Source organism: Lentinula edodes (assembly GCF_021015755.1).
Source record: "Lentinula edodes strain Le(Bin) 0899 ss11 chromosome Unknown C8R40scaffold_3, whole genome shotgun sequence".
NCBI lineage: Eukaryota > Fungi > Basidiomycota > Agaricomycetes > Agaricales > Omphalotaceae > Lentinula > Lentinula edodes.
This window is the reverse complement of record NW_025764309.1, coordinates 468,692-496,496: the sequence shown is the minus strand read 5'-3', so window position 1 is coordinate 496,496 and position 27,805 is coordinate 468,692. Positions and strand designations below refer to the sequence as shown.

The window sequence follows — 27,805 nt, the reverse complement described above, 5'->3', positions numbered from 1 at the left end:
CCGACAGAAATATCATATTATCAACGTGGCATCGCACCTACGTATCCTGGACACGGTAGATTACTATGAACAATCTAGCGAGAAGAATCAAGCAATAGGAGGGAAAAGATTGAAAGAAGATATACATGACTTTGATCTTGAATTAATTCCTGACAGGGGTCACCTCCAGTATTGTACCAGGCGCAACGACTGGCGATGATCGTGGTCACCTCGAGCTCACTACACACATACGCAAATACGTAGTAGAAAACATACAGTACAATTGACGCTTGCGGGTGAATTCACTTGTTCGAATTTTTATGCCTCGGAAACTTGAAATCGACGTCTAGTTCAGCATACATCTTCTAGAGAAAGAAGTTTTATACAGCATGGGAAGAGAATACAAATGGATGGGGCTGGGGGGACGGGGTGATCATATACCCATTGTAATAGACTGGCGTAGCAACGTACGGCGACCGTACGAGAATATACACTTCAACGTCTGATCTTTTTCATTGGTGGCTTACGCGAATTTCGAGGGGCTGAGTAACTCCCCGAGCCAGATAACACGCTTCTTTTCTTTGCCGTTCTTGAATAATGTGCCAATACCCATTCACGTTCTGCCTCCGCCTGTTCAATGGTACCTTGGCGAATTTCATACGCTGAAGGGGGCGGCGGATGAGGACCAAGGACTCAATAAAGATAAGGGGACATACGCTTCATTTCAAATCGGGGTCCTACTTCTGCGAGCTGGACTTGCCGTGGTATTTTTACGAATACATGATGTCTGAAAGGATTAAGAAGCGAAACGCAGGGAAGAGACGGGACGCGACCCTACCGGAAAGAGATAAAGTCGTCTTCATTGGCAAAAGTCATGACTCTTTTACTGTCTTCTTTGGGTACAGGGAAGAGATACTTCAGGATATCCTGAATTCGTTCGCCTAATTTCGACGTGAAGTTTTCAAATATGAGATGAGGGTATTGCTCTGACACAGTTGACTCTTTATAGGTTGCAATGTCATGCCGTAGCGCGACGTTGTTGAGAGTGAAGAAGATAGTCGGACCATGGGGAAAATGAGAGATAATCATTGCGTCTGAAAACAAAGGTCATTCGAGTACAAGGAGCGACACAGAAATGTACCCACCAGGATTGCCGCGGTGTTCGTGCAGTACGATCAGGTCTGTAACATCGTTTGCCCGACAAGCCTCTGCAAGTTCCTTCACAACATAGTTTCCTCGATTTATCCGATGCGAGTTGGGAAATATCAGTCTGATTTCCTATGGTTCCAAACCTTTATGAAAGGGTTCCCAATCATAGACTAGATACTAACTTTGGAAAATTGAAGCAATTTGGAAGAAGGGTCTCTCGACGTAGTGATAATGATTTTTGGATCCTGGATCCCGGCTCTTGAATATTCATTATCAATATGCGATGTGGGTTCTGGTCAAATATTAGCTTTGCACTGGCACACAAAAGCACAATCAAGCTAACCTACTTGCGCTTCGTCAAAAGCCAGCTCCTGACCCAACGTTTTCGCATCCTTCTTCAACTCTGTTGGTAGTGATTTTCCCGTCGCTAAAGCATCCTTTAACTGTTGTTTCCGTTCATATGTTTGTCTTTCCTGAGCCTCCAACGACTTGGCATAAACGTATTGTCTCCGTTCTCTAGATTGACGGCGCAACTAATGTTGGGAGCTTTGAATTTGCCGCTGGAATATAGGTGGATGAACTTACCATGAAGGTGAAATTTTGAGAGATAGACGCCCGTTGGACGGCAAAGATAACGGCGTTCAGCAGTGTTGAAGGTGCCGAAATTCATCAAAATCTGATAGCCGGCACTTCCATGGCTGGGCCGGCTGGCCCAACTCAGGCAGCTTCTGGGAGGTCGACGGATTTGTTCCATTTCGAACCGGTCACTAGTACACTAAGGCAAAAGGACGTGCTGGCATTGAAGGAAACGACAAAGAAAACAAGCTAGCGAATGAAGGAAAGTCAGATAACAACACCCGGACGATATTTGGCCTTATTGGGTTACTATTTCCCCTCTCGCAGACATGCCACCGTAGCCATGCCTTAAGCCAGCAAGCATTGCTGTCGCCTTCCGTTTGTACACCGCTGCCTTTATTTCTTCTTGTATATTCCGCAACGCCTGTGAATTTGTTCTTTTCATTCATACTTCAAGTTAGGTCACGGTCTTTAGCGGTCTCTCTTGAGGCTGCCAAGTTTTGCCTCTTCGTCATGTCTCTCCCCTCTTTAGTTCGTTGTCCAACATGGGTAGTGGTTTGATCTGTCTGAGTGTTTGCCATGGTAGAAATGGCTGGAAATGCGTGCCAGCCCCCGCTCGTGCGTCCTCTGTAACATCTGTGAACCAGCTCTAACCAGCTGCAACGCTCTTGGGTCAATCATCTATTCACATCTTTCAGTTACAGATATGCTCAGACCCTACTCATTCTCTTGGACTTTTTAGTAATGATTTTGTATGCGTACATCCTGTAGACCAGTGTCCCGTCGGTCACTTTCTCCATGTTACTCCCCCAAAAAATTCGCTTCGTGAAGTTCTTTGGATGAAGTCTTCTATGTATGTGTATATGACACCTCGAACAATTGTTACTGCTCCCGACAAGGATGTATCGTCATGCGACCATCGAAGTATGATAACGCATTAGTATCCGGTGCCATTTAAGTAGGTAGGTGTCAGCGTTCAGCGGCCTTAGGAAACGTGAAATTCTATACGAATGCTATCTCAGCACTCATTCGAGATTTATTGGATTGTACTCAATTGTCCTTGGTACGTCGTATCCTCATTTAAATAGATAAAGATTAACCGCATGAATCCCCACACCATCCCAATCGCGCAGTATACACTAGTCACCATCAATGGTAAGAACTCCATAGCGGACGAATCGCTGGTGTTGAGATTGCCAGGTTCTTCGATCTTCCTTCGAGAGTTCCACGACGCGTAAACAGGGAAAGAGGCGACAAATATCTGCAGAAAAATAAAACCTCCGAGGTATAATTTCTCAAGAACATCGAGTATCACATAAGATAGGGACTTTGGGAACCTCATGATTAAGTTTAGTAAAGGGCAAGAAAGTAAACGGATGCACTCACTCGTAGACCCGTTTAGATAATGGGATGTAAAGTAAGGCAAACCATACGATTGAGTATATTACTTCAATGACGGATTCTATTTTCATATTAGAGAATTATGTTCAAGCGAAGAAAGAGAACGAGCATCACCTGCAGGAGTGAATAGCAGGGGAAACAGAGAAAATACTCCCGCAACAGTAGCTATCACAAACGTACGAAAGTATGCATGACGCTCAGCAGCTAAAAGACTGAGATACCGATTGAGGTTATAGAAGGTTCAAGAAAGGAAAGGCTTTACCTGAGTGGAACCAATATAAGGAGTACGGCTTTCTCATGAACGTGCCACCCGAATAGATAAGAAGAGTAACCACAAAGGGTTAGGGCAGTGAGAAAAGACTTGTAAGTTGGGTGAAACCACAGCTTGATTAAGACAATCTGGGACAGAAATTCAGATGCATGTCCGAAAAGGAAGGGATTCACTAACAGACTGCAGAGCTATCGTTATTGTAAAAGTATGCAACGGCTTTATGTTCGGAAGGACCGCAAAGACGGTATCCCCCACAAGCCCTCTTGACGTCGAAGAGACACCTGCCATGTTTATGTGGAAATTCTGTCCTGTACTTTTGGCATCTGTATGGAACAATCCTTACATGTTGCTTACAGATAAAATCAAATGCAAAGTACACACATTTAAGAAGGACACGATCAGCAGCAGTGATCAGAGCCCATGCATTGGGTGCCCAATACGCGTGATTGAGGCCTCGAGTGAAAGGAAACAATCGTGACATTAATTGATGTATTTGGCCCATAAGAGCAAATGGTGCCAAAGATGCTATGAAGATGGCAATCACAGCGTTGGCCAGCGCAAGGAAGTTCTTGATCTCTATCTGTCCAGATGGCCATAGGCAAAAGGAGCGGAGGAGATAAATGAAGTACGCAGGCTGTATGATCAAAATCAGATTTTGTAAAGCGATAACACCATCATGCTCACAGCGAGATACATATAGATGTGTTTGAAGTTGAGCAGCACAGCGAACAGAATCCCGCTTGCTAATTTATTTCCCTAGAACATCACTGAGTGAGTGCCAGCTTGTGAACATCCACGTAAAACTAATATTGACGTTACGGGCCATGAGGATAGACCAGAGCAGAATTCCGAACATGAAGCCATTGTACTGGAAGTGTATATGATCGATGATGAGAAATCCGGGATGAAGAAACAGAGAGGCTGAGATGATACGTTGAGTAGGTTGATCAACGGCGCCTCGTATGAATCTGTATAAATCAAATGAGTGAAGTTTAATCATAAGGAAGACATTGTGGCGTACTTTAAAAGTGCGGCTCCCAGTACTAGTTCCGTGATAATGACCGTTGTACGCTGGAAAAGAATGATAGACCAAGAGTCGTAATTGAGATTGTTCAAATCAACGATTCTGGGATCAATGACAGAAGCCGGAATGGAGAGGATCTTCTCGAAATAGGCGAAGAATGGTGGATAGTCAAGGGCTATGTATATAGTGTCACCTCTGTGTCACTTTCGACTTGGGGAGAAAGACGCACTCCATTGTGAGGATGTCTGTACGTAGACATGAGAGTCGACATATATTGAATGTTTCGTAGAATACGTACATCATAATACCATTGCGAGATAGGAAGTGAATGAGTTATAGCAAGCCAATTTCTGTGGACTTCAAAGTCCGTGGAACGACTGAGAGATTGAGACACAATTCTCTTCTACACCATGAGACTCACTAGGCGGGAAACAGTAACACTTTGATCACTGTAGATAGCACAAGGATATCCCATTCTGAAGGATGCAGCCAAGATGTTTCAGACACGCTGGAAGCGTCGAGCTGCATAATTACGCGAGTTACGTTCGGCAATAGTGGTAAGGCTAAGAAGAACGCGAGAATGATCGAACACGTTACTTTATTTTTTAAATGGATAATGACACGTTCTTCGCGATCTTCCTCCGTCCACCATGAGTACCAGCGAACAAGCAGCTATAGGAAAGCTGAACACAAATGCTGCTTCAAAGTGAGTGAATATACTCTAGCATTGAATTCTTTGTGTAGTAACTCAAACAACAGTGGTACACTCTTCAAGCTAGTGATTTTTAGCTTGTCTCTGGGCATTGTGCCACTCACCTCATATTACGGGAGCTTGCATTATCTTTGGAATGGTATTACCACCTTCCAGTGTAAACGCAAAGATCTGGAACTGAAATCCTCACTAGGGAATTCCACATTCGCGGCCATTACCGCAATTGTAGCTGCGAACATTGTTCTCATCGCGTACATTATCCTCTCCATCCTCGAAGACAAGCAGAGCTCACAATCTCCCACTCGTATCTCTGCGCAAGCACTAGAATCCAAGAAAAAACGATGATATCCTGTCACAGTTTTCGAATACTTCGAGCTCCTTTCACGAAAATGATGATATACATACATAATGTACAATTTTTACTTACATGTAGTGAAAAAGACCGAACTACAATAGTATGTAGTTCTAATCAGAGAGAAGACAAGTAGATAAATTATGTCCAGAAACAATGAAGAAGGGTCTTCAAACAGCAATACCCCATTCGACGGGTGATGGGTGCTTGATATTCCGCTGTCGTCTATTGAGCTATCAATATTCTCTTTGAGATACACCTGCCAGTGCAACGAGAATGGAATTTGCTCACCATCAAAGGCGGAAGGGGTTTATCATTCCACGAGCTTGAGGTGAAGGTATTAGTGCGATTGGTATACCTGCGAGAAGATCCGGAGTTGGATAAAGCCATAGTGTCACTGGAAGATGATTTATGACTCGTGGGCGATATTGAAGGACTGGGGCGGGATGGACTCGATATAGAATGCGCTATACGCGGCGGATGAGCTAGCGTCAAGGTGGATGGATATGTATTATAACTTGGCGATGTAGGCATGCTATACAGTGACGCAGCAGATTGCGATTTTTTCAGAATTGACGGCGGGGATGTCGCTCTCCGAGGACTCTGTGGAAGTTTCGGCGAGGTCGGACTTGCTACTGGTGTGGGATTTAGAGAGCCGGTACAAGGTGACGGTGGTAAGGGAACAATGGTTGCGGTGGGTACTAGGATGAGCGGTTTGGGAACTTTTTTCCTTATTCTCAACGGGGGAGGTGCAGGAAATAGTGCCAGAGAGTCCATGTCAGTCTCATAATCGGCAGATGACACCGATGAGCGTGGGCTCAAAGACGGCTCTTCCGGTATAGCAACACAGGTAGTGGACCTCGAAGTATGCAAGGTGACACGGGGCTGAGATCCTCCGAAGGGCCGCCGCCGCGGGAAGTGTGAGCGAGAACCACTAACCTCTTCGTCCTTCAATTCTGGACGTACAGTGGGCGATTGCCTCTGCAGAGTAGGCAAATCGGGTATGGGATGCTGGTACAAGGAGTCGTGGTCCTCGTTCACTTCGTTCAAGAATCCCCTCCAAACACCATCCAGCTCGGGTAAACTTCGCTTGGCTTTGAGTGAATCAGCCGTACGGTTAGGACGTTGGACATGGATGTGTTTTCTCTGGGAAAGTTCTCTCCTCAAAGTCGGGACTTCGGAGGTATCTTCCACAGGCCTAGGAGTACCAAACAAATTCGGACTTGGAGGTCGAGGTGGACGACAAGGAGTTTGTTTCATGCTCGAAGTGGCTCTTGCTCCTGTTTCCTTGTGACCAGGTTTCAGTCGGCCGATAAACGTACTAGTGGGAGTTTCCGATCTTTCAGATGCCGCTAGCTCATCTACACCAGATGATTTCGGAAACTTTATTCGCCAAATGCTAGGAGAGAATAATAAGTTCTTCATGATGTTGGATCGAAATTAAAGAGCGGATGAGTGGGATAGTATGAAGGAAGGACTACTGGAAAGAGGGACCGCAGGTCGAACAAGGAGAGAAAGGATCGCGTATTTACACGATTCGCGGGATCTCGAATGAATGGTTGGTTTTCAGATCAAAGAGAAGCCTATATTGCTGAATGCAGTCAGTGATGACATTGTCGGAAGACATTTGATTGACAAAGACAATACTGAGGCCGTGATAGGGCAACTTATCCTTTTCTCTCATTTCGCCGCGGATAGGTGTCACCGGAACCGTGCTTCAGATAGCGCCGAACTTTTATCAGGATCGACAATGGGCCTCTGATAATAAAAACGCACACCTTGACAATATCCAGCCTGGCTCCAACACACGGTGATTGGAGCATCACCATTGGATAGCCTCGTGACGGCCACAGAAACAGAAAGTCGAAACCTTGTCAAAGGTTTCCATTCCTAGGTTGTTTTTTTTAATTCGAAAATGCTCTGAGCTCAAGATATCTGACATATGACTTGCATGTTGAATGGTTCTTTGGTATCGTGGCGTTGGTTCCTTCAAGTCCTTTGAGTCAAAGACAAACCTAGTAGAGACGTTCGCTCGCGAGTACACTGGAGTTCGTAAACAAATTATCTCATTGCAGATCTCAGTACACGAAATCTCTCGAATTGTGCCGAATTATACTTGTCGGACTTGGATCGAGCTATTCAGAGCAATGAATTAGAAGCTTCGACAACAAGTATAGCCTTACCAGATAATTGAAGATCAAAGCTGAAAAAATATTTTTGAAGCCAGATCCACTCCTAACTCCTCTATGCAGCAGAATAATTCGCGATTGTGAAAAGGAGAATTCCGATCAGAATAAAGCTGAGAGGGCTTTAAGTCAGTAGTGGACAAATATATCGATCCTTAAACAATTCACATTGGCTGGTATTACTGATATCTGAGGGCCATCCACCTCCGAGATCACGAAGACACGTTCTAAAGTATCCTGCTCCGGTTCCTGAGGATGGGACTCCTTGAAGTCTTGTTCTATATAAACATACGTGGATCGGACTTGTTGTATTGGATTAAGAATACGACTGTACCTAGTTCATGATCTGGTTCTCCTCTCAATGAACGTTCAGGTCGAGAGAAACATGCGTATCGGTATTCCGCCAAAAGGGCTGTACAATCGGCGAATGGGTACCATTCGAAGGTTTCCTACTCAAAACTCATTCAGCATCCACTCGGAGAAACTTCAAGTATATACCAGGTACTCAACTGGATCACAGAGGAAACTTGGCTGGTATTCGCCCTTGTACCTGTCTGTCGATCATTCCATGCAGCCTCTTAAACGTATGAGTGGACGTGCCTCATTTTCTGGCAGGAGTGAACGTAGTAACCTAGAATAGAGAGAAATTGTAACTTTGAGGAACGAGAAAGACGGAGAGGTGGGACCTAGATAAAGATATTTCAAAGATGGGGCACCAGCAGCATAAAGTTCCTGTGCAAGAACATTTTCTTTCAAAGCGCTCAACTGCCGGAAAAGACTATTGAGCAGCGGAACTAACCAGTGAAGTATGTCGTTTCTAACCTTTCCCAGGGAATATGCTTCATAGTCCTTGTCATACATGAAATAGACCTGCACAGAAAGGGGGTCGTTAGTTCGACATGATTTTCTAGACTGTGAACCTACGCTAGAAACACATTCAGGAAGTATATCGATGACGGATATAGCTATGAGCTTGCCGTCCAGGCGATAACACCAATGATAAGATCCATAGTGAGTGGGAAGATCACTAGTCGGAGGAGACGAGTACTGGATGGGCTCTTGCTGCTCAGGGGATTCACTGAGTATGTACATTTTAGCATCATACACAGAGACCTACATGTAACGGCGTTGCAACCAAGAAATTTCTGAATCCTTTAGGAGAAGTAGAATCAAAGTGTATCTCGGTCTGATATTTCTTGAATAGCTCGTATTTCTCATCAGTGTAGGATGAAGGTTCGAGAGTCATCTAAAATGAAAGAAACTCAATCATTAGTTGCGTCAAGTTCAGCTGTCGTCAAGCTACTGCTTACCTCGAACTTATGCGCGAAATGCTGATTCTGATCTGAGTGAAACTCAGAGGCATGGATAGACGCTCTGAGATTGAATTTAGCATTATCTTTCCCTTTTTGCTTTCCGCGGTTTCTGCAATTCATAAAAGTCATTGATCAGCTCGAGACCACAGCTAGCCTCTAAGTACCCTGCATCGCCACCACGCTGAATAAACGTGTTCCACCTACATCGGTTCGTATCAGCCTTGGAAGCATTCCAGAACTTAAGAGAGGGACGCGCCGATTTACGAGCTTCTTGTGATGTTTGGATGATTTGAAACATAAAACATCTAATCTGAAAGGGAGATCATTGATAAATAATCAAACGGACATAGAAGAATGCAAGCACTTGATCGTATACTGGAGATATAGTGAATACATGAAACGCTTCTGAGTAGCGTACGAGACGTACAAGGGGACAGCAGGAGGATCGTAGATGCGGCTTATAGCAAAATCTTCCTATTTATTCCGGTAAGTGACGATGTGAACGTTGACATAAACTGCTAAGCACTCACCCGAGCGACGCCAACCTCGGTTAAGCATCATTTGGTACACTTCAGAAGATAGCTGAAGCGCAACGAGAGATGCAGCTGTATGGGACGAATCGGTTTTACTTCGTTCACCGGATGGAGAGCAGTAACCACAACTGCTCGCATGACGTCCAATTGGTTGGCCGACGGAAAAGATCATTGCTAGGGATCCAAATAGAGATATATGCCGTGCTATGAGGATTAAGGTAAAGGTTCCTACAAGATCAATCCAGGATGGCCGTCAAGTGGTGAATGTTCAATGGGAGTTGATCTAAGCGCTTAGACTATATATAATATATTACTCAAGCGCTTCTGGCTATCTTTATTTTCTACAATCATCTATGGAAAATCCCCATGCAGAACGCCAGGCTGTCCTTCTGGAACGCATCCTGAAGAATACGGTACGTGTTACGGCTTGTCTTGCTTGTCGGCTGGTAGCTAAGTGGACTTCGAAGTCAAAATGCACGGAGACTATCTTAGAACTGAACAAGAGCCTAGAGGTTCGCAATTTTACAATCTAACAGCCACCCTCATTCATCAATATGTGACTCTCCCAGGAAATTGTACAAGCAAATTATCATCTCCAAACTGCAGCCAATCTATCCATGCAATACAGAAAGAATGTTCAGTTCAATCTGTCGTCTGGGAAAGGTCAAACACACAGTTGACGATGGATAGTTGATGACAAAGTGTGAACAATGAGCAAGTAAGTGTACATAGGTCATTAGAGGTCATTATGACTCGAACCAACAGTTTTAGCAGTACAGATGTGACATGAGGAATCTATGTAATGCAACAACAGAGAAGAAATCATAAGTACAGCATGACCGAGCAGTCATAGCCAAATTAATGTCAGTAGGAAGAGCATTGATTATACGGGTATAGAACGAATAAACCAAAAACAAAACGCCAAAGGTAGAAAAATCCTACAAATGTACATACCCGCAAGGGAGCCTTCTAGTCCCATCCATCCCACCTTCCGTAGCGCCGAAACTCTTGCAATTGACATTGACTCGCTTTAGAATGATTGCTCTTTTCCTTCTCTTTCCCTTTGCTATAGCCGCGTTCGCTTCTTGTTGAAGATACACTAGGGGACCGACCATGTAGGACCCTGGGAGGCGAACTCGAAGAGAATGGTGCAGATATGGTGGAGTTAGTATTTGGTATAGAGAGACGATACCAGCCTCCAGCGTAGGTCAGTGCGATGAGTTGATATTCACTCGGGGCTGAAGCAGATTCCGAAGGAACCTCGATCCAGCCTACAACGCATCGTTCCTCATCTGGAATGTCTTCAGTTGTTGAGCGCGACGATGTTGTAGCTGAAAGGGATATATGTGAAGATTGCGTAGGGATCCGATACTGTGCATAAGACCATTCTGATTCAAAGTACTTGGGAAGAGGAATATATGGCGCAAGCGGGGAGAAGGTTGATTGTCGATTTCTATTATCAAGAGCATGAGCCCGAACTTGACGTACCAAGATGTAGTAGACTCACGAAACAGCTGAAAGTAAAGTAAACAGATGTACTGTACCTTTATCACTCCACACACACAATTCCTGTTCGTCTGGCCTGAAAGCCACACCAAATATCTCGGCTTTATCTGCTCCTCTTCGGAGCTCACGCACCAGCTTCCCAGTCAGAGAGTCCCATATTCGGACAAGTGTGCCTCGTGAGGAAGTTGTAGCAAGTAATCGTCCAGACGGCGGCACGGATAATGTGGAGAGAGCAGTCGTATGAGCAGCGATTATAGAGACAGGATACTTTTCAGGAGGAGGTGGAGGCTTCTTTGGAGGTGTTGATGGAGGAGGGCCTTTCAGCGGAGGAGGAGAGCATGGAGGAAGATGGATAAGCTGTACATGACCCATTTGACGACCGGGGATAGCCAATAGAGTAGCATGAGTGCCAGAGGCTAGTGCGACTAAACCTAAATTCCAATCAGACGTAATGATGAAGCCTCTTGCCATGGTCACTTACCTTTGGGGTTATCGCAGGTATCCCATTCCTGATATCTTGTGACCTGACGGCCAATCTCGAATACGATCACTCTGCGTCGAAGAGAGACTGCGAGCCATCCTCGTCTACAAGCGAAGCCCCGTACCCGTTCACGAAATTCCAACTCAGCCACCTCACTACCGATGGCATCGTCCCACAAGATCACTTTGTTTAGAGGATACAATGGACTTCGCCCGCCACCCAAGAGAAAGAGGAGAGAAGATGTGTGCATGGGCATCGCAGCAGCCAAAGTACCTCCGCTTAACTCTGAAGAAGTTGAAAGACGTTAGCACAGAAAGTTCAACAAGACAAGTGCATTGGCATACCGCGTTTCCTCAGCAGTTGCAGAGGCCATGCTCTGTATACGGCGAATCCAGCCGGTGAACAGGTTGTGAATATTTCGCAGTCTGCGTCGAGCCTGGTGTCGAATATGTGAACGGGATTTGTCGCTGTGATGGAATGGCGGGCTAAGTTCATGAGAAAACGGACTCAAGATCGTGGTCCAAGTTAATGTGGCGTCATGGGAAGAGCAGACCTTCTTATCACACGTGTTAGAACTGATAGAAGTACTGTTACAGGTGGTTACAGGCAAAGTAAAGCAATTCGTCCACTCCAAACACAACAGATTGTAAACAACAGAATAGAGAGATATCAATGCATGCTGGCCCTCCTGTATATGCCGTGTGATATATGGTACAGATGATAGATACGTATGTAAGGGATATATAGGTTTTACATGGGAAAGCAGAAGTCTTAGAGAACCCTTGGATACATGTGTGTACATCGCAGGTACTTAACCTTTCGTAGTGGTCGTGAGACGTAGAGCCGTATTGTTGTTCGTGATGTTCGTGGGGTTCCAAGATTTGGGGGGACGCAAGTCAACATGGGCCAGTTGTTGACGAGCGGCTTTGAACTCTAATTCCTCAGCCTGATTCTGCGCCAAAAGAGCAGCTTTGGCTTCTGCTTGTCGTTGAAGTTCTGCCTCAGATTCGTCCGATAGGTAATCAGTGAATCCCCCATCGGAAGTAACTGTACTGTCGGACAGTGAGTCTGATCCTCCACTACCACCACTTGCAACGCTGGATGCATCGTCATTTTTCGATGCCTTGCGGGAAGCAAGCGTGAAGCTGGAAGCAGTGTTCCGCGACGGGATCGAAGACTTGGAGCTTGGAGTAGGAGGATGGATGTTGCTGCTACGACGTCGATCGAGACTGGGACGCATTTCTGGCGAGCCTTTGCTCAGAGGTACGACAGATGATCGTGACTCAGGAGAGCCCTTGTTCAAGGTTGTAGCAGGTGAGCGCGATTCGGGAGAGCCTTTGCCCGAGGGTATGACAGACGGACGTAAATCGGGAGAGCCTTTGTTCGAGGGTATAGCAGACGAACGTGACTCAGGGGAACTTTTGCCCGAGGGTATAACAGATGGGCGTAGATCGGGAGAGCCTTTGTTCGAGGGTATAGCAGATGAACGTGACTCAAGGGAACTTTTGCCTGAGGGTAAGGTAGACGAACGTAGATCGGGAGACCCTTTGTTGAAAGACGGTATAGCTGGCGGAGCTCGACTACCCGAATTGCGTCGTGGTGTCGTGTTAGTGTCGAGCTCAATCTGCTTTCGGCCTGGAGAAGAGTGTGCAGAATTGTTGTAGGAAGCCTTTTCCTTTTCCGGAGAATTACGGATGCCTTCCACGGCGTTGGCTGTCGCTTTGGAAAGTGTGGCGGCGGGAGTTTTCGGGCTCGCCGATGTACGGACCTTGTTCGCACTCGATACTGGTTTGACAGCGGTGTTGCCTAGCTTGGTTGGAGGGCTACCTCCCCCAGTGCCGGTGCCAGTGCCACTATTGCTGTTCCTGCGATCCAATGGAGGCATGAACGGTTTGGAAGATGATCGCCCGCCAGTAGTGAGTCCGTCGAGGATGACCTTGATTTCCGGAGGAATTGGGATATGGTGTACGATACTGATAGATCGCCAATCAGCAGCCTGTATCATTCGATATTCGCTCGGAGCGGGAGCACGACAACAGCCTGGCCAGCCGGGATTGGGGAAGCCAGGCTTCTGAGAAGGATTCAAACGAGCCCACTGAAGAGTCATCTGAGCTGAGGATAAACAATAACTACAGAATGAAGGTACACACTTTGCAATATCCACACCCATTGAACCAATCAACTGTTTGCGGGGGAGCACGTATAAGTGAAGATGACAAAAGTGTGGCGACACAAAGTATACCTTCTGCATTTTTCAGATAGACAACATCCAGCTGAGGATGTAGCGCACGATTTCTGCAGACTTCCCTCACATGTGGACATCTGTTCGTTGGAAAAGACGATGAGGGCCCACAAATCACCAAAGTTACTGATAACTAACCTGGAATGGACGAAGGCCTTACACAGAGGACAATCGTTGACAGCATGGCTTACAGAACCCTCAGGATAGCACATTTAAGAAGAAAAGAGAGACAAGGAAGGAGAAAGTGGATGACTGGGTGTGTGAGAGTGGTGCCACATGCCAGAAGCTGTCGATTGGATTACAGAGTTCACGAATGATCATGGTGAGTTTTTGACTGAGCAACTTGGAAAAAAGCAGGGAATCAGGGCCTCTACTTTTCGCGTTTGCCATTCTTGTCTTATACGCTGCACGAGGCCTTTCTTTTCCACCATATATAAAGTACAGTACACGATGCGCCTCAAGGCTCATCGTGTTTACTTTTTCCTTTCCGGGAATAACGTGTACGGCATTTGTACTTCCGGCATTTCGGATAGATCTTCTTCTTCCATCTTCACCATGGGCAAGTCCCAGTCAAAGCTCTCCCCAGAACAATTAGCTGATCTCCAGAAGAATACTTATTGTATGTGTCTTCTTCATCACTATTGCTTCGTCTAATTCGAGGTCATGCAGTCGATAAGAAGGAGCTACAGCAATGGTAATGCGTAGTCACTAGTTCATTCGTCGTTGCTACCCTATTCAACTATTACTACCAGGTATAAAGGTTTTCGGAAAGATTGTCCTTCTGGCCATCTCGACAAAACCGAGTTTAGTAAAATCTACAAGCAGTTCTTTCCCTTTGGCGATCCAGGAGAATTTGCAGACTATGTCTTCAACGTTTTCGACGAGAATAAGAACGGCACAATAGACTTCAAAGAGTTCATCTGTGCACTCAGTGTCACTAGTAGAGGCAGGCTAGACGAGAAACTTAAATGTACGTCCTCAGGTCTTTCTGATCTATCGTCATCAAAGTATTTACCCTTCATCGTAGGGGCCTTCCAACTGTATGATATCGATAAGGACGGAACGATCACCTACGATGAGATGCTCCAGATAGTCCAGTCCATATACAAGATGACTGGGGAGATGGTCAAACTTCCATCCGATGAAGACACACCGGAAAAGGTGAGCTTGCGCATGCGCATCTGCTTTTCAATATTGGAACCAACATTCAAAACCTCGGTAGCGTGTCGATAAAATCTTCCGGAATATGGATAGGGACAAAGATGCCAAGTTAACATTTGACGAATTCGTAGAAGGAAGCAAACAAGATCCCACAATCGTTCAGGCGCTCTCACTCTACGATGGTCTAGTATAAATAATGGAAATTAGTTGCAGTGAGACCTCTCATCAAATCATAGTCCTGTTTTTCTAATTATTTTCCTCCAGGTTGTATGATTATATTGCGAGTGTTGTTCTATATCTTATTGGGTGCTTTGGCTGTATGATATAAGGACTTGTTGAACGAGGTCGATTTACATAGCATGTAATTTCGTTGCAATGTAGCCATTATTCTCAATGTGGAAATAGGTATACCATTGTAGAGCAAAGCACATAAATTATACACAACGTCACAGTTTACCGTGTTTGCGAAGCAGTCTTGTTTCTACATCATCTCCCATCCATGAGTAAAGGCCCTCAGCAAACGCAAGGTTGTCTTTTTCGGCCTTGAATAACTTGACATAGTCTTGCGGTTGACCAGGTTGATTTGCCCCCGCAGCAAATGGAGATGCCATCATTGTTTGTGAAGTATCCGCGGCGGCTAAAGACGAGTTCAAAATAAGAAAACCACCAATCAATTCCAGCGAAGACATACAATTATCATTACCAAGAATCAGGCGATATAGCCCGTTCAATCCGAAGAAGTTGAGAAAATACCAGGATAACGAGGATACCCATCTAACATCCATGTCGGGAGTTTCTATTCCTCGCTGGAGCATGGATTTGAATCCGAGGGTAAGAGGAAAGGGCAGTTTTACTGGTAAAGAATCAGGGCTCTAGAACTTCGAGAAGCAAGCAGAATCGCTCACTGAGCACAAAGCCTTGAAAGAAGAAATTGATCCAGCCCATGATGACCATTTGGGGGACCATCATCACCATCTGGGTTTTCATCCCCGCCATCATCCCATCCATTGCAGCAGGATCCGTCATAGGATTTGCAGGTGTGGAAGGTGCGTCGCCTTCTGAAGGACCATCTTTGAGATACGTTCCAGCCTCAAACGCTGCTGCAAGGCGACTGGATATCGAGCGGTAGTATGAAGGGGGTATAGGAGAGTTAGCGGAAGTCGCGCGAAGGATTTGAGAACGAATCAAAGCGCGTCTGAAGCAGAAAAATATTTAATTAAATGAAGAAGATAGATAACGCGTTACACCCTATCACTCACTGTTCACGGATAGCGGCTCGAGCGAGCTTTTTTGGCGGTGACTGGAGAAGCAGAACAACATAGTGCCTTAGTATTCCGACCAAGATCTAGGTAAAACGTTCAATTTGAGGTATTCGTCCATACGCGTAGACAGGACTTGCCATAACCAGAGTGATTGGGAAAAGCACCCAATCACGAATCTGCGGGTCGAGATACAGGGATACCCTACATACTCCAAAGTGTCCATTGAGTTCGTGGTATGATAATTTAATAACTGAGACTTACGCTGGACTCGACATCGTGGTGGGCGACGAGAAGGTGATTACTAAATTCGGAATGTCATCAGCCTCGGACTCTCCGGCACTTGCGCAGTCGGCACTTGCTGTACTCGTACTTCCACCTACCACGACTAGATACTTATCTTCATTCCCTGGCGGAAAGCGGAATATATTTAAATCGAAATGGATACCTCGCCTACTGCCCTCTTCGACTCTTACGAGCAGGACTTCAAGCAATTTATCGAGACAATACGTGAAAAGTTGGAAGGGGATGAGAATCAGGATGGTGGTAAGCTACTTTTATGTTTTAGATTCCCTCGCTAGACATGGTCTTTGACAGAACAGCGCAAAGCATCGCTACGGCGGGTAGAAATGGAACTGGACGAGGCCGACGAAATGGTAAGTTCCATAAAGTTATCTAGAGTACATTCACGAAAGCCCTTCTTATCGTGTCTACAGGTATCTCAAATGGACATCGAAATTCAGGGAATTCCACAATCTATACGGCCCCAGTATCAGAATCGTCTCAAGTCTGCTAAGGCTGATCTTTCCCGGTTCAAAAAGACTTTCAAGGACCTTTCTGCCCAACTTGCTCGATCTAGTCTTCTAGCATCTTCCACACCCCGTCCTGGTTATTCCTCAGACGACCCTTATGGTTCCTCCAGTGATCGTTCACGTTTGCTTGCTGGTACGGCACTGCTGGAGGACGGCACTAAACGATTGCAAGACTCGCAGAGGCTCGCATTAGAGACCGAGGATCTAGGTGCTGACATCCTGTCAAATCTTCGAGTACAGAGGGAACAAATCGAGAACTCTAGGAGCACAGTGGGTAGCTAATGTCTCGTCATTTGTTTACGTCCTGAATACAGTCACCTAGCTTGAAATGGCAAACAACTCGATTGCACGGGCTTCAAATAAGTTGACGAGTATGATCAGAAGGTAGAGTCATGTCTAATATTTCCTCGATGCTGGAATGTCCATTAACCATAGATTCTGTTGATAAATAATAGGATGTATCAGCAACGTTTTGTGACGGGTGCCATTATTGCTATACTCATATTCCTCATTATCATCGTTGTGTGGAGTAAACTCAGTTAGATGTTTGACTTCATTATTTATTGTAAACATTGTGCTCCCACTAGTCCAATCAAATGAACCTTCATGGATTTAGCGCGTATTATATTGTTATAATCCAGCTGTTGTACATATATATCACGCAGTAAGAAGGAATTCAACCTGGAACAAGAAGAAACTGAAACGAAAAAATATTATGTCCAAACTTAAACAGCATATCCATGGGCTCCACCACCATTATCCTTGTTCTGAGATAGGGCATATGCACCATAAACAGGCTGAGAGGTAGAATAATCTTGATATGTACCACCAGAATACTGCTTGTCGTAATGAGGGACATAATCCTGATGGTAAGCCCCTTGCTGCGGTTGTGAGTCCTGGTCATACGCTAACCCTTCAGAGGTCTCGGAATGCGAGTTGGAGTAATATGCCAACCCATCATGATCTGGATCGCGTCCCTGATACACATCATGAGCGTTGAAGCCTGTCCCACCAGTGGGTCCAGGACTGTACGGGTTGGTCAAAGACGAAGAATGAGCATTGAGATGTGTCTGAGATTGTTGCGCGAACGGTGCAGCCGCAACAGCGAGGCCTGTTGTGTCGTCCTCTTCATAACCGGACTGATAATCCTCGCGTGACAACGCGGGTTGCGAGGGATTGAGATACGGATAGGATCCGGGGGACTGGTTGGCGGAATAGGGATTGTACGCTGGCATAGGGGGAGGATAAGCACCACCTTTGTCATAATAGTAATAATTTGAATCTTGGGTATAGGTGCTAGGAGGAGGACCGCGAGTTCGGATGGATGATCGGTCGTCATCGTCGTCGACGGACAAGTTTGGAAGTGTAGGCTGAGGTAGGGGTTTTCCGACCATTTTCCCCTTCTTGTCCTTTAGGTGAGAATAGTCACCCATTGCCTCTTTCTTGGCGAGCTTTGCAGCATCAACAAGACGCTGCTTCATTCGGCGCTTGATGACAGTGTCAATTCGCTTGAGACAGAACATCAGATGAAGCATCGCAAATACAATGGTGCAACACTAACTTTGTCTACTTTATGACAGCAGTATTCCTGTGTACCAATACGTGATGAGCATACACGACACAAAAGCGAACGGGAAAATTACCTTGAGGTTACCACGAATGTGAGCCAGTAGAGGAATGTAACAAACGCCAGCCACGATGAGAAGGAGCAGAGAACCAGCGAACACGACAACAGTAAAGAAAGTCGTTACCGTTAAGGCTGATGTCGACAGACTGTTGTCCTTGAAGTACTTGCTCACATCATACCAGTGACCTTCGTCTTTGTGAGCAAGGTATATCGCATAAAGTGTGAGGCCGTTGATGGTCTGACGAGGGCCATCTGCCAACAAGACTCGCTTCCAGCCTAAGCAATAGTTGAGATTCAATTCCTATGAATACTACATATTAAAACGCACTCTTGAAAGTGAAGAACACGAAGAACGCAAAATCGTCGCTGAGTTTAGTCGAGTTGCTGATATGGTCAAAGAAACAGAAGTGATCATAGGATCCTGTAGAGTCATCAATATCAAAATCATTGAAGAGTTGGTTGAGACGCACGAAGGGAGTAGTAATGTTGAGCCATGACGTTTGTGAAAGCATAAGAAATGTCTCTACTGGCAATGATCTTCTTGGATTTACGAGTCTCGTATGCGAGCTAGAGTGATCGATGTCAACTCCAGATCGAGGAGCAATAAGAGCGGCAGTGAAGTTACCAGTAAAAACGAGAAGATGATGCAGCCGACGAATAGCCATTTGCCAGTGTTGTAAGGAATGCTCACACAGCCAAATTGTTGGCAATTGTTAAAAATTTCGTTGGACCAGGAAGTGGTAGTCAACATGGTGATAGCGGTGAAGATATCGGACACATAGACCAAGAAGGACTTGAGGACTATGATGTATATCCACAGATATCTGGGATGACGTTGAGCGCTGTTGAAGTTGAACGGTGGGAGAACGGACGACAAGACGTACTTTACTCGCATAATAAAGCCATTGTCTGTAAACTCGCGAGTATCCACAAAGTCGAACTTGAATAGGAGTTAACGCTATAGAACAGTGTATGAATCAAATGCATAGACACCTTATGGTCTGGTACAATCTCTCGCTTCCACTTAGGACCACTACACATGATTTCTGTTGGTAGGAGGTGAAGATGCAGTCAGGGTGCTGTGATCAAAGACAGTGAGAGCGAGCCGGTCGCATAAGCCGTTTGCAAAGCGAGAGGAAGTGGCGGTGGACTTGAGGAAGAAAGAGTGAACTGACAGCACAGACAGACTCGAACGATGGTACTTGGAAACTAACAAATAAACAGTCTGGCCCAGGTCTGGCCTTTACAACGGTTTGGCGCTCGGCAGTTGCCGCAGCGCATAAATTTCCAGTACTTCCTTTTTGAGCGACAATAATCGAACGAAGACACAATGACTACGGTTCAGAAAATCAAAGTATGCTATTTATGATCTATTTATCTCCAATGTTATGATATCTTTGTATTCGTTCAGGAAATCGAAGATGAAATGGTAAAGACCAACTAATCAATAAATCCCGGTAACTGAATATTTGTCTTCACAGGCCAAAAGTATTTGCGATTTTACTGTGATATGCTCTATCTGAAAATATGCGGCAGCCCAAAAAAACAAGGCCACCAGCTATCATCTCGGGCAGCTGAAAGCCAAGCTTGCGAAGCTTAGGCGGGAATTGATAGCACCATCGTCCGGAAGTGGTGGTGGAGGTGGCGGAGTTGGTTTCGACGTTGCAAGGTAAGCAGGACGCACACATACATAAGTGTCATTCGTCTACTTACTTACTCAAAGAACAGGAGTAGCATCCGTTGGATTTGTCGGATTTCCATCTGTGGGGAAGGTACGAGTGGAAGTGGTTTAGTTATTCGATTCTCATTACGACTCGTAGTCGACATTAATGTCAAAATTGACCGGTACACACTCCGAGGTATCGGAAATCGACTTCACCACTCTGACCACTGTTCCTGGAACTCTGAAAGTCCACGGAGCCCCCATTCAAATTCTTGACTTGCGTAAATTCTTCCATGATCAAGCCAGAATTTTTCCTAATAATTTACATCAGCGGGTATCATAGAAGGAGCCAATGACGGTCGAGGTCGAGGTCGACAAGGTGAGTTGTCCTCGTTCTGTCCATATCTCGATTGTTGACAAACCCAAATAGTCATCGCCGGTACGCTCGCCTCTTTACCGCCTGCTGCTTATCCTGTCCACTCAACACGGTTATGCGCGTAGTTGCACGTACATGCAACCTCATCTTCATCGTTTTGGACGTTCTTAAACCTTTGGGCGACAAGAAAATCATTGAAACTGAACTGGAAGGTTTCGGCATTCGATTGAACAAGCGACCGCCAGCTGTACTTGTTCGTAAAAAAGAGCGCGGTGGTATTGCTATCACGAATACTGTTCCTTTAACAAAAATCGATCATGACGAAATTAAAGCCGTCCTGAGCGAGTATAAAATTAACAATGCGGATGTTGCTATTCGGGAACCCAATGCAACTGCAGACGACCTGGTGGATGTGATAGAAGGAAACCGTGTTTACATACCTGCTCTTTATGTGAGTGTTCCTGTGTCCGTAATCCATCAACGCTACTGACGGCAACTCTAGATTCTTAACAAGGTGCTTTGCAGTTTTTCTAATACAAAATTCAGGTGTATAAACAACGATACAGATCGACGCGATATCGATAGAAGAGATTGATCTACTGTGAGTTGACAACTATTATTGATTTTCGTCTTATTCAGGATACCTAGGTACAAGATTCCGAATTCTGTCCCAGTATCGTCAAAAGAGTGGTTGAACATTGACGAGCTGATAGATTCAATGTGGAAAGCGCTGGACCTTGTACGGATCTACACTAAACCACGAGGATTGGCTCCGGACTATAGTACTCCGGTTGTACTACGGCACGGAAAATGTACAGTTGGCGACTTTTGTAATGCTATTCACAAGGAAATCGCCAAGCAAATGAAATAGTGAGTATCTCTGAGATTATGATTATCACCTCGCTCAAGTCATCACCTTTTATGAGTGCCGTCGTTTGGGGATCAAGTGCGAAGCATTCCAGAGGACAAAAAGTCGGTCTTGACCATGTTTTAGAAGATGAAGATGGTAAGTGATTTATTTATCCTCTTACATTCGCCTGGAGTTTACAATCGTCCGTCCCATTGTTCAGTGGTTCACATCTCTAAGAAATGAAAGACTGTCTTGAGAGGGGGGCGTGCTACTATGTTGTACCTTTTATACTCCAATACATATTCACTTTGAACATAGGAGCTCGCTCTCCAGTTATTAGAAGGGAAAACCGACACGGTCCCATTGAGGAACAGCCAGGGCCCATTAGATGTGATTGCATACAATAGTGAAGTTAATCAAGTACAGGGATTATCTAGATAGTATATAAGGTATGAGAATGAGTAGGTGTTGCACATATTATACGCAACTGTAGTACATAGCTATAAGAAATCTAGACATAAATGATACATTGTGAGTGAGGTGGGTGGGTGTACAAGCCGCAAGCGAGAGCTGAAGAACAATTACACAGAAGAACAGGCTTATCCCTGTGAAGGTCAAAAATCTTCATCCAATTTGCTAAAAGTCAAGGAAACAGTCAGTTCAATTACGTAGCAAAAAAAGAGATGACGAACAAATTTCTAGCAGGTTCAGGATTTGGGGTGGAGTGACGGATATTAGCTTTTGAGTACTCAGAGACACGTTTCTCAAAGAAGTTGGTTTTGCCTTGCAACGAGATCATGTCCATGAAGTCAAAAGGATTGGTGGAGTTGTAGTACTTTTCGACACCTAAGGCTACCAGCAGTCGGTCTGCAACGAATTGAATGTATTGCCGCATCAAACTTGCATTCATGCCTATGAGTGACACAGGAAGGGCATCTACAATACAACGACGTTGTGAACACAGGTGGATTTCAGTGGAAAACGGGGATGAAACGTACCAGTCAAAAAATCTTGTTCGATAGCAACCGCTTCCGTTATAATTTTCTTGATGATACCCGGTTGGGCGGGGCGCTTTAGATGGGTGGTAAGGAGACACGCGAAATCGGTATGTAAACCTTCATCTCGGCTGATGAGCTCGTTTGAATAAGTTAGGCCAGGCATCAGGCCGCGCTTCTTTAACCAGAAAATGGAAGCGAACGACCCAGAAAAAAAGATTCCCTCGACAGCAGCGAATGCCACCAATCTCTCTGCAAAAGTGCTTCGTTTGTCAGATATCCATTTGAGGGCCCAGTCGGCTTTGCGCTTGATGCACGGTATTGTTTCTATTGCGTCGAAGAGATATGCGCGTTGATTAAGATCCTTGACGTATGTATCGATAAGCAGAGAGTAAGTTTCAGAATGAACGTTTTCCATCATTATTTGGAACCCATAAAAGTAGCGCGCCTCAGCTGCTTGCACTTCGTTTGAAAAGCGCTCCAACAGATTTTCGTTCACGATACCGTCAGAGGCGGCAAAGAATGCAAGGACGTGGGTGATGAAATGACGCTCGTCATTGTTTAATCGCTCGTTCCAGTCGACAAGATCATGAGTGAGGTCAATCTCTTCCGAGGTCCAGAACGATGCTTCTGCTTTCTTGTACATCTGCCATATCTGGATATATATCAGGACAAGGTATAACATGGAAGCAGCCCTCATTGGAGGTACTTTATGCCTAAGATCAAGGCTCACCTCCTTATATTGAACCGGAAATAGAGCAAAGCGTCTTTGAGATTTCTTTAGTAATGGTTCATCCTCTGTAAAGTATGAGACAAATATTACAAGCAGAAAGGAGCTCGAGTGATACCTTCAGCCATGTTGATATCCCCAATAAATCGATGTTGCAGCGCGGTATCATTCTCGGAACGAACTGTCAATTTATGAAAATTAGAAGCCACCTAGAACAGACAGTTGATTTGAGTTCTCAGCTACTGCGTGAAGCTGATAGTACACACCTCATCCACTTCCAACATGAGAAAAATAAAAAAGGAGAGAGAAAAGGAGGAAAATGATAAAAAATAAAATAAAACTCCGAGGACTTTAAATTTTGGATGAGTCAGACCATGCGCTGTCGTGTCTTTACTAAGCTTTGCTACGATCGTCGATGCGACCCAGTGTACTTCACCGTCAAAATCGACCATGGCATAATTTAGTCGCTCCATTGAAACCTTTGACGAAATATAGCTGGAGCTACATCTATTGGTTTCCGACTGTGTTCGTAGTCTCATATTATTTCTACAATTTAAAGATTGTTTCTGGGCGTAGTATGCAGGTGCGTGCATTCTCAGCAAATTCAAAGTCATCACTAATCTTAGTTTACGGATCAGCCTACGCTAAACCCTGACTCTTCTTTGTGGAGGGATGTCGGTCTTTTCAATCGATATGCAATTCATACCAAGCTAGAATTCAAAAGAGGTGACATCGTTGCTCTCCGGTGTGCATATCGCGCTTTCCTCAAAGTTCATAAACAGTCGATTGTTGACACCTTATAAGGTCTCCAGAAGATCCTACTCGCGTGCTCGTGAAGAGAATTGTTGCGCTTGCAGGAGACCGTGTCACAACTCTGCCACCATATCCCGATCCGGTGATTCTTGTACCCCAAGGAAAGGCTTGGATTGAAGGTGCGCATGATGTTAGTCGACCAGATCCTCAAATAATTATCCCCTCTCCATCCAGGTGATGAGCCTTTTCACAGCGATGACAGCAATCGATTCGGTCCTGTAAATGTTGATCCTATCACCTCTTTACCTTCGCTAACAAAATTGCAGGTGCCTTTGTCCCTTATTGAATCACGACTGGTTGCTGTGGTCTGGCCACCATCCCGCTTCGGTCATTTATATCGGCCGACATCAGTTGACCAGGATACCTCAACTCCACACAAGCACTCTGCCTATCGTCTTGCTATGGCTGAGTTAGAAAGGCAAAGATGGCGAAACAACCGAGTCACTGTTGTACCACGCAGCTCCCCTTAGTAAGCTCAATCCAAGTCACTCTCTGTTCGTCAAAGTGTGATAGGAAACGGCGAGCCTCCAGTTATAACTGATAATGCCGTCTTTGTATCGAGTACTCGTGAAACTTTCATTCCTCAGATCATCCTAACCATATGTCATTACGATTTTGTTCCCTCTGCTTCTTTGGGCAAAACTTCATCACTATTAGAAATCGAGCCTACTTGTAGCCCAAGAATGCGCTCGGCCTCAGGGGATCCTGCTGGAGGCACATCCTTTCGCAAAGATACGGTGACTGGAGATACGTTCTCCAGGTACGCAAGGGCAAACACTACGTCCATGTCTGTAAATAATTCGAGATGAAAGGGCCGGCAGAAAGAATACAAAATTGGAAAAACCCACCTTCCAACGACCTCCCTGCGGTCTCCGGGAAAAAGAAGTATACAATAGGTATTATAAATGCGTTCAAAGCGGCGAAAACGATGTACGTTTTCCATGATATGTTCTGGAATGCGGGTCCTGTAATCATGACCACTAAAAGAAAGGCTCAGGGCGGCGCTGCATTTCATAGAACAGATAATATAAATACCCAGAAAGTTGAACGTCCAGTTGCTGGCCTAAAAATGTGTCAGAATCGTACATAGCCGCCAAAGACTGGACCACAATAGCTCACTGTACTTAAGGCATTAGCCGGCCCCCTCATTCGTAGACCAACTATTTCTGCAGGCTGTTCTTATGAGATTATGATGCTTTCCATAGAATCGGATGACAGGACTCACATAGAGCCAAGTCATACCTAGCCATCCAATTGCAAAGAAAGAGTTGAACACGAATAAGAGGACAGCGCTAACAATATCGGCTGCCGAGTTGTTGATGCTCCCCAGCACAGCGAGAAGAACCATTGTGAGGCACTGGCCAACACCACCAAATATCATGAGCTTCCGTCGTCCGACACGGTCAATGAGAAAGATGGCAACGAGGGAAGCCAGAAAATATTCAGTGCCGTTGCATGCTGCTAGGATCCGCGATTTCACATCGTTGATGCCGAGGCGTTCGAAAAGAATAGTCTTGGAAAATGGTTAAGTCCCAGTGTCGAGGCAGTGACGCTTTTATACACCACAAGACGCACCGCGTAGTATGTTATGAGGTTGATGCCCGTGATCTAACGATGAGAGATGCAGATCGTTAGACATTATCCCCAAGTAGCAACGGATGACTCGCTTGCTGGAAGCATTGGATGATGACCCCCAGCGCGACCCGCCTGAAATTTTGGGTCCGACCACCAGTGAAAAGTTCGCTGAGGGAAGCCTTTTCCGAAGAACTTGACGTATCTATGTTAGAGCCTTCTAAAGCGACCGCTTCTTTAATGGCATGAAATGTCGTTCGGACTGTCGAGTCTGTGTGAGGTTTATCTTCTAATGCGGAAATGACGGCCAGAGCTTCGGCCGGTCGCCCAGCTTTCATGAGCCCTACATAAGAGGTTGTTCACGATCAAGGATTCATTTGGTAAGGTTAGTGACATACAACGAGGGGATTCAGGGAGCTAGACAGAAATAGTTAGGGTACAGTGTTAGTGGGCTTTGGTACTAATAGGGAAACTCACAATTGACAAAGCGAAAACTACTACCAAAGCAAACAGAATTTGTAACGCGATAGGAACCCTCCATTGTGCGGAAGATCCGGAAGCCCAAAACCTACCACAAGGTGATGATTATCCTACAAGGCGAGTAAAAAAGAGAGCTCACAATGCAAAATCTATCCACTAATAGTAACATTGCATGAAGGACTTGACATTCAGACGGCGGAAATAAAAACTCACATAACTGCATAGCGGCATATGTCAACAAGTCAGAGACGTCGGAGTGAGGAGCTAGCCTGTGACTCACGAAATCATGATACCCAATGTGATCAAGCTTCCTTCTATCATAATTAAACTACCGCGTTGATGAGGGGGAGAGCACCTGGCGTATTAGAGGAGCGATTAGCAAGGGTTCAAACTTAGGTTACCCGAGCCAAAAAAAAAAAAGGACTTACTCTGCGTGGTAAGCAGGCACGGTTGACGTCTGATAACATGATGAGTGGAATAGACTGCCGGATGGACCACCTTACATTCAACCCATTCCCTACACCTGTGATGATACGGGCAACTATAATTTGCGCATAGCTATAAGACGCTGCTTGAATGATCGCTCCAATAGTCATAATAAAACAGCCTAGTATATCAAAGCACAATTGAGCTGGATGTTCAGCCGCTCAATATAGAAAACGCACCCAGAGCGATTGTACGCTTTCTTCCGAATCTGTCTCCGAGGACGAGATTTATCAATGCGCCTGAAAGGCATCCGATTTCCTGAGAGACTTCTCTGAGCTGACCTGTGAAACTCAAGACGCGAAGACGCACGTAGATAGCTACAAGGAAGCTCTGTAGCGTAGCATGGTCTGGATGCTGATCACTGACCACGACTTGCGGGAACACCTTTTCGAACTACAAGAGTACGTGTCGATTATCACCATTATCTACTCATCGCATTACAACACATACTTGGTTGGCGGTAAGCAACGCAGACATGACACCCTGATCATATCTGAGAAATTCGATAAGTGAAGAGCAAATTTGAATACGAAATACTGACCCGAAAAGGATGAAGCCAGTTCCCGCTACGAAGGATAAAGTTGCTGTGAGCTTTCGGCCTCGTAATTTCATGCGATCCGATGCGGCCTGGACCTCATCCGCAAAATTCAAGTCCAATCCATCTTCGGCCTTTTCGTTCGACATAGGAAAGTACCTTCACAGAAAAAGCCAACAGAGGATATATAGTAGCAGCGAGCAAACGGTGAGGGAATTGAAGGGCTTTTATATCCTCTAAAATGAGATTCTATTGAGCGGCACCACTCTTGCTCCATAGTACAATACTTCTTTCTAGTTACCCACCGTCTGACACATTTCGATGGTCGAATAGCAGAACCATGGGGAAAAGGCCAGATGACCGCAACTGAAGTTACTTCGGCTCATATGGGTAACGAGTAGCATACTTGACAAATTTTCCGATGTTGAATATGGTTGAACGAGAGCACCAAGCCTTTCGGGAGTCCATGTAGTGTGATTGCTGAATTTGGAGCCTGGTCAGTCGCTGGTAGTTCCGGTCAAAGCGGAATGCGGTACCGAATTAGCGAGTCAAGCGCCCGCGACTAATCAAGTAATTTGATTTTTCCGGATCGTTTCGAACCTCGATGAGCTCAGGAATCTTCGGTCACTTGGAATTTCTGGTTGGATCCTCGAAGGATTTCACTGGAGGTGATACATCCTCGATCGATGATTGGACAAGGTCTGCACGCGATTCTCTTAAG

At 45.3% G+C, this 27,805-nt stretch overlaps 16 protein-coding genes across 16 annotated transcripts; 6 read left to right on the top strand and 10 right to left on the bottom strand.

Annotated features, from left to right (window-relative positions):
• Nucleotides 1-243: 243 nt before the first annotated feature.
• On the bottom strand, nt 244-1,785 carry C8R40DRAFT_439285 (anticodon-binding protein). The gene is made up of 7 exons (XM_046235075.1): nt 1,714-1,785; nt 1,472-1,661; nt 1,311-1,420; nt 1,125-1,257; nt 818-1,073; nt 696-766; nt 244-641 (listed from the first exon to the last, which is right to left on the bottom strand). The coding sequence occupies exons 1-7, from the start codon at nt 1,714-1,716 to the stop codon at nt 475-477; spliced, it is 930 nt and encodes a 309-aa protein (XP_046090784.1). The 5' UTR covers nt 1,717-1,785; the 3' UTR covers nt 244-474.
• Nucleotides 1,786-2,683: 898 nt separating this feature from the next.
• Nucleotides 2,684-4,979, bottom strand: C8R40DRAFT_1140308 (glycosyltransferase family 57 protein). Its single transcript, XM_046229470.1, has 12 exons — nt 4,822-4,979; nt 4,699-4,777; nt 4,630-4,645; nt 4,398-4,575; nt 4,191-4,344; nt 4,061-4,132; nt 3,758-4,010; nt 3,554-3,699; nt 3,368-3,504; nt 3,220-3,317; nt 3,091-3,166; nt 2,684-3,041 (listed from the first exon to the last, which is right to left on the bottom strand). Exons 1-12 carry the CDS (start codon nt 4,926-4,928, stop codon nt 2,741-2,743), a joined length of 1,617 nt encoding a protein of 538 aa, XP_046090783.1. The 5' UTR covers nt 4,929-4,979; the 3' UTR covers nt 2,684-2,740.
• Nucleotides 4,980-5,006: 27 nt separating this feature from the next.
• On the top strand, nt 5,007-5,697 carry C8R40DRAFT_438817 (uncharacterized protein). Its single transcript, XM_046235070.1, has 3 exons — nt 5,007-5,106; nt 5,160-5,251; nt 5,306-5,697. Exons 1-3 carry the CDS (start codon nt 5,051-5,053, stop codon nt 5,455-5,457), a joined length of 300 nt encoding a protein of 99 aa, XP_046090782.1. The 5' UTR covers nt 5,007-5,050; the 3' UTR covers nt 5,458-5,697.
• Nucleotides 5,546-7,093, bottom strand: C8R40DRAFT_438905 (uncharacterized protein). The gene is made up of 2 exons (XM_046235072.1): nt 5,756-7,093; nt 5,546-5,697 (listed from the first exon to the last, which is right to left on the bottom strand). The coding sequence occupies exons 1-2, from the start codon at nt 6,887-6,889 to the stop codon at nt 5,635-5,637; spliced, it is 1,197 nt and encodes a 398-aa protein (XP_046090781.1). The 5' UTR covers nt 6,890-7,093; the 3' UTR covers nt 5,546-5,634.
• A 568-nt stretch (nt 7,094-7,661) lies between these two features.
• On the bottom strand, nt 7,662-9,668 carry C8R40DRAFT_1158355 (arginine-tRNA-protein transferase; the record flags this gene model as incomplete). Its single annotated transcript, XM_046229725.1, has 14 exons — nt 7,662-7,763; nt 7,819-7,928; nt 7,985-8,099; nt 8,161-8,200; nt 8,251-8,281; nt 8,337-8,415; nt 8,473-8,520; nt 8,575-8,728; nt 8,775-8,896; nt 8,961-9,059; nt 9,228-9,273; nt 9,328-9,338; nt 9,391-9,437; nt 9,494-9,668. The coding sequence occupies 14 exons, from the start codon at nt 9,666-9,668 to the stop codon at nt 7,662-7,664; spliced, it is 1,179 nt and encodes a 392-aa protein (XP_046090780.1).
• A 181-nt stretch (nt 9,669-9,849) lies between these two features.
• C8R40DRAFT_1034460 (DASH complex subunit Dad4) lies at nt 9,850-10,176 on the top strand (the record flags this gene model as incomplete). The annotated part of the gene is made up of 3 exons (XM_046223431.1): nt 9,850-9,909; nt 9,964-10,008; nt 10,066-10,176. 3 exons carry the CDS (start codon nt 9,850-9,852, stop codon nt 10,174-10,176), a joined length of 216 nt encoding a protein of 71 aa, XP_046090779.1.
• Nucleotides 10,177-10,465: 289 nt separating this feature from the next.
• C8R40DRAFT_1165931 (SVP1-like protein 2) lies at nt 10,466-11,978 on the bottom strand (the record flags this gene model as incomplete). Its single annotated transcript, XM_046230772.1, has 4 exons — nt 10,466-10,949; nt 11,004-11,433; nt 11,484-11,768; nt 11,828-11,978. 4 exons carry the CDS (start codon nt 11,976-11,978, stop codon nt 10,466-10,468), a joined length of 1,350 nt encoding a protein of 449 aa, XP_046090778.1.
• Nucleotides 11,979-12,043: 65 nt separating this feature from the next.
• Nucleotides 12,044-14,021, bottom strand: C8R40DRAFT_1140296 (uncharacterized protein). Its single transcript, XM_046229469.1, has 4 exons — nt 13,864-14,021; nt 13,726-13,805; nt 13,634-13,665; nt 12,044-13,578 (listed from the first exon to the last, which is right to left on the bottom strand). Exons 1-4 carry the CDS (start codon nt 13,935-13,937, stop codon nt 12,295-12,297), a joined length of 1,470 nt encoding a protein of 489 aa, XP_046090777.1. The 5' UTR covers nt 13,938-14,021; the 3' UTR covers nt 12,044-12,294.
• Nucleotides 14,022-14,280: 259 nt separating this feature from the next.
• Nucleotides 14,281-15,079, top strand: C8R40DRAFT_1034425 (uncharacterized protein; the record flags this gene model as incomplete). Its single annotated transcript, XM_046223427.1, has 5 exons — nt 14,281-14,344; nt 14,395-14,419; nt 14,478-14,695; nt 14,753-14,886; nt 14,948-15,079. The coding sequence occupies 5 exons, from the start codon at nt 14,281-14,283 to the stop codon at nt 15,077-15,079; spliced, it is 573 nt and encodes a 190-aa protein (XP_046090776.1).
• A 246-nt stretch (nt 15,080-15,325) lies between these two features.
• On the bottom strand, nt 15,326-16,462 carry C8R40DRAFT_1082849 (integral membrane protein DUF106-domain-containing protein). Its single transcript, XM_046227214.1, has 6 exons — nt 16,410-16,462; nt 16,286-16,349; nt 16,146-16,231; nt 15,792-16,081; nt 15,578-15,739; nt 15,326-15,523 (listed from the first exon to the last, which is right to left on the bottom strand). The coding sequence occupies exons 1-6, from the start codon at nt 16,421-16,423 to the stop codon at nt 15,333-15,335; spliced, it is 807 nt and encodes a 268-aa protein (XP_046090775.1). The 5' UTR covers nt 16,424-16,462; the 3' UTR covers nt 15,326-15,332.
• C8R40DRAFT_1082848 (vesicle transport v-snare protein vti1) lies at nt 16,463-17,570 on the top strand. Its single transcript, XM_046227213.1, has 5 exons — nt 16,463-16,691; nt 16,743-16,801; nt 16,862-17,227; nt 17,280-17,341; nt 17,413-17,570. Exons 1-5 carry the CDS (start codon nt 16,586-16,588, stop codon nt 17,498-17,500), a joined length of 681 nt encoding a protein of 226 aa, XP_046090774.1. The 5' UTR covers nt 16,463-16,585; the 3' UTR covers nt 17,501-17,570.
• C8R40DRAFT_1082846 (uncharacterized protein) lies at nt 17,571-19,800 on the bottom strand. Its single transcript, XM_046227212.1, has 8 exons — nt 19,578-19,800; nt 19,469-19,524; nt 19,210-19,408; nt 19,055-19,151; nt 18,913-19,005; nt 18,601-18,860; nt 18,519-18,545; nt 17,571-18,465 (listed from the first exon to the last, which is right to left on the bottom strand). Exons 1-8 carry the CDS (start codon nt 19,623-19,625, stop codon nt 17,683-17,685), a joined length of 1,563 nt encoding a protein of 520 aa, XP_046090773.1. The 5' UTR covers nt 19,626-19,800; the 3' UTR covers nt 17,571-17,682.
• A 102-nt stretch (nt 19,801-19,902) lies between these two features.
• On the top strand, nt 19,903-21,894 carry C8R40DRAFT_1082844 (P-loop containing nucleoside triphosphate hydrolase protein). The gene is made up of 14 exons (XM_046227211.1): nt 19,903-19,938; nt 19,996-20,013; nt 20,066-20,072; nt 20,121-20,253; nt 20,308-20,356; nt 20,405-20,528; nt 20,579-20,626; nt 20,678-20,686; nt 20,749-21,074; nt 21,126-21,137; nt 21,190-21,224; nt 21,272-21,493; nt 21,550-21,629; nt 21,694-21,894. Exons 1-14 carry the CDS (start codon nt 19,915-19,917, stop codon nt 21,714-21,716), a joined length of 1,110 nt encoding a protein of 369 aa, XP_046090772.1. The 5' UTR covers nt 19,903-19,914; the 3' UTR covers nt 21,717-21,894.
• Nucleotides 21,823-23,560, bottom strand: C8R40DRAFT_1244484 (ribonucleotide reductase small subunit). The gene is made up of 6 exons (XM_046233606.1): nt 23,465-23,560; nt 23,317-23,407; nt 23,202-23,266; nt 22,472-23,123; nt 22,166-22,409; nt 21,823-22,109 (listed from the first exon to the last, which is right to left on the bottom strand). Exons 1-6 carry the CDS (start codon nt 23,480-23,482, stop codon nt 22,088-22,090), a joined length of 1,092 nt encoding a protein of 363 aa, XP_046090771.1. The 5' UTR covers nt 23,483-23,560; the 3' UTR covers nt 21,823-22,087.
• A 53-nt stretch (nt 23,561-23,613) lies between these two features.
• Nucleotides 23,614-24,481, top strand: C8R40DRAFT_1034998 (peptidase S24/S26A/S26B/S26C; the record flags this gene model as incomplete). Its single annotated transcript, XM_046223470.1, has 5 exons — nt 23,614-23,781; nt 23,837-23,943; nt 24,003-24,130; nt 24,186-24,229; nt 24,278-24,481. 5 exons carry the CDS (start codon nt 23,614-23,616, stop codon nt 24,479-24,481), a joined length of 651 nt encoding a protein of 216 aa, XP_046090770.1.
• Nucleotides 24,482-24,618: 137 nt separating this feature from the next.
• On the bottom strand, nt 24,619-27,161 carry C8R40DRAFT_1035724 (general substrate transporter; the record flags this gene model as incomplete). The annotated part of the gene is made up of 18 exons (XM_046223524.1): nt 24,619-24,800; nt 24,860-24,991; nt 25,047-25,074; nt 25,131-25,184; nt 25,237-25,524; nt 25,587-25,619; nt 25,649-25,926; nt 25,982-26,000; nt 26,061-26,151; nt 26,203-26,219; nt 26,277-26,280; nt 26,344-26,418; nt 26,492-26,520; nt 26,567-26,670; nt 26,729-26,807; nt 26,859-26,942; nt 27,000-27,042; nt 27,091-27,161. The coding sequence occupies 18 exons, from the start codon at nt 27,159-27,161 to the stop codon at nt 24,619-24,621; spliced, it is 1,611 nt and encodes a 536-aa protein (XP_046090769.1).
• Between the last annotated feature and the right edge of the window lie 644 nt (nt 27,162-27,805).